The sequence below is a fragment of the Phasianus colchicus genome, chromosome 1 (genome assembly GCF_987193195.1).
Source record: "Phasianus colchicus chromosome 1, bPhaCol1.hap1.1, whole genome shotgun sequence".
Classification (NCBI taxonomy): Eukaryota; Metazoa; Chordata; class Aves; order Galliformes; family Phasianidae; genus Phasianus; species Phasianus colchicus.
The window spans coordinates 78,622,152-78,624,813 of NC_143436.1; the positions used below are offsets into that span (position 1 = coordinate 78,622,152).

The window sequence follows — 2,662 nt, forward strand, 5'->3', positions numbered from 1 at the left end:
GAGCTGTTTGGATCATATAACCTTAGGAATATTGACTGTTACTTCTAGAGGTAGGTTTTTATTTATCAGTATGCTGAGGAAATCTAGGAAATAAAATCCAATGTAAGTTTAGGATACTGCTGTCCAAACATTTATTAAGTTAAGAAGTGTCTGTTGCTCAAGAGAACGTCATGTATATCAGAGGCCTTGATTCATGGTCTTTTCTAGAGGTAGCCCGAAAGGATGGAAAGCAACTACCATCTTTCTTTGACAGAAACAGCCTCTGTATTTCATCACGCTGCCATGAACACATCCAAAGGTATCAGTAAAGCCCTTGATTTGTGTGAGAATACACAGTGGATAATTAGGAAAAAAAAAAAAAAAATGGAAAGAGGAGAGTTCAGGATGTGCCTTAACTAGTAGCATTGTGGCTTGCCTTGTACAGTTATACACTGGCAAAGCTACTGACATGGGAAAATGGGAGAGGGTGGATGCAGAGGCCGTCCCTGAACTCATTCCAAGTGGCAGGGCCAACGGGGATGATGTCACAAGCAGGGAGGTGAGATCACAGAGGAAGTCCCACCACAGAAGGGGTGCCTGGTTCCCACTGGGCTGGTAAGCAAAGGGTCTCACCCTGCAGAGGAGAAGGCCTGAGCTGAAGCCCTTCCTCAGGGAAGTTTGGCCAGGGTGGGGAGATCCTTGCCGGAGCACGTGGGACCACCCTGTCACAAACACCTCTATGCTGGGCTGGTAGGGGCACAGCAGACAAAAAACACCAGCAAGGGCCAGCAAATACTTCAAGAGCAGGCAGGAAAGAGAGACAGAGGCACAGGAAGATCAGATTGTGCAGCATGGAGAGACCTATGGGAGGAAGCAGCACACCCGAAGCAGAGGGGGTCTGCACTGTGCCCGAGCAGAAGAGGGAGCCTGAGGCAACATACTCTGGGGAGCCTTCCACCAGCCAGGAAGCAAAGGCCAAAAAGAGTCGCTCTTCCCGCTCCTCCCGGGCTGGGCTGCTCTTTCCTGTGAGCCGCATAGACAGGCAGCTACGCAGAGGCCAGTTTGCTGAACGCTTTGGAGCCAGGGCTCCTGTCTACCTGGCTGCTGTGCTACAGTGGGTGACGCACAAGATCATGGACATGGCTGGGAGGATTTCTAAGAAGAGCAACCAACAGTGCATCTCTCCATGCCACTTGCAGATGGCTGTGAAGAGCAGCTCTGTACTCAAGCACCTTCTGGGAAGTGGGCCCAAGCACCATGGCCGGGCTGTCCCACAAAGCCAGCGCATGGCCTCACCCTCCAAAAGGAGGAAGACCAAGAGGAGGAAGAGAAGCCACAGGCAACAGGCCGCACCTGCTCACGCCACTGCTGCTGTCAGTGTCAAGTGAAAGCAGAAACTCCTATATTGGCATGGCAAGGCTGTCTCATTCGCCAAATTCACCATGGTCTAACAGTTGAATAAAAGTCCTTGCGCTACCATATTGCTGGAGCATGCCTTGCAGGTGTTAGGCAGCAACACAGGGAGAGTAAGGCCGAGGGACCGCAATTGCCTGTCACTCAGGGGCAGAAGGCACCCTGCCAGTGAACTGGTTTGTTAAACAGTGACACCTGATAGTGTCACAGTGGGGAAGATCCTGTAGAAGATCTGCTTAGGACCCCTGACTGCCTTCTGGCATTTTGCCAGTAGCTGAGCCTCCAGGGCCTTCTTGCTGTTTTGCCTTCCCTATCCGGATGGTTCCTGTACAGGAGCCTAAGCATGACTTACAGAGAAAGAGAGAAGAAGGGAGAGGGAGATAGGGAGGGAATGGGAGAAGGGGAGATGAACAGGAAGAGAGACAGAGAGAGGAAAAAGCAGGGAGAGAGGGATAGAAAGGGGTGAGGGGGAGAGAGGGACAGAGGGACAGAGATGGAGGGAATGAGAGGGAGGGACAAGAAGAGTGAGGGAGGAAGGGTGAGACAGAATGAGGGAGAGGGAGAAGGAGAGAGAGGCAGAGACGGAGAGAGTGGCGGAGGAAGGGAGAGAGAAGGAGACGGAGATAGAGAGAAGGAGAGGGAGAAAGGGATAAGGAGGGGGAGGGGGAGAGGAATAGGGAGGCGGCCTTGTGCAGATAGTGGAAGTACACCTGAAGTGCAGAACAACCACAGTGAGATGTGAGGTACAGAAGGTACCATATCTTTCTTGTTTTTTTTCCAAAATATACCGAACCAGTCAAGGAGAAAGTTATACACTGTGAGAGAGGTGAGGTTCAGTTCTGTCTCAGATATCAGTGAATGGCCCCATAACCACAGTGTTGCAAATGCTTGTCTTCTCTAGCAAGTCCTCCAGTATTCCTGGTTTTCCTAAAGCCTAAGCTTAGCATAACTAAGCATAACTGGCTTTCATAGTGCCATGTTAAAGAAAGTTTTCTTTGGTGATACACTGATAGGAAGTCTGTGTCCACGAAACTGTATTAGTGCTCAATGGCCAGAGCCAGAATACCTGTGCACAGTGTTACTCCAAAATGTCCTCTGTAACAGCATCACTTGTTTGAGTCCATTAAGCGTATTGTGTTGCACTTCCACTTAGAACTTCAGTAAAAGATGCAAAGAAGCATTTTTTCACAAGTCTTTCTGGTCCAAAAGAGTTTTACCATCTAATATTAAGAACACAATCTGCCTTTGTGAGCCTTCAGTACAGTTGAGC

At 49.7% G+C, this 2,662-nt stretch overlaps 1 protein-coding gene across 1 annotated transcript; it reads left to right on the plus strand.

The window, feature by feature from the left end:
• The first annotated feature begins 549 nt into the window (after nucleotides 1-549).
• On the plus strand, nucleotides 550-1,460 carry LOC116239259 (histone H2A-IV-like). The gene has a single exon (XM_031609325.2). It carries the CDS (start codon nucleotides 831-833, stop codon nucleotides 1,365-1,367), a length of 537 nt encoding a protein of 178 aa, XP_031465185.2. The 5' UTR covers nucleotides 550-830; the 3' UTR covers nucleotides 1,368-1,460.
• Nucleotides 1,461-2,662: the final 1,202 nt, after the last annotated feature.

Bases quoted from the DNA above. Each gene is read 5' to 3' on its own strand.
- LOC116239259 (XM_031609325.2), top strand. From the start codon at position 831: ATGGAGAGACCTATGGGAGGAAGCAGCACACCCGAAGCAGAGGGGGTC.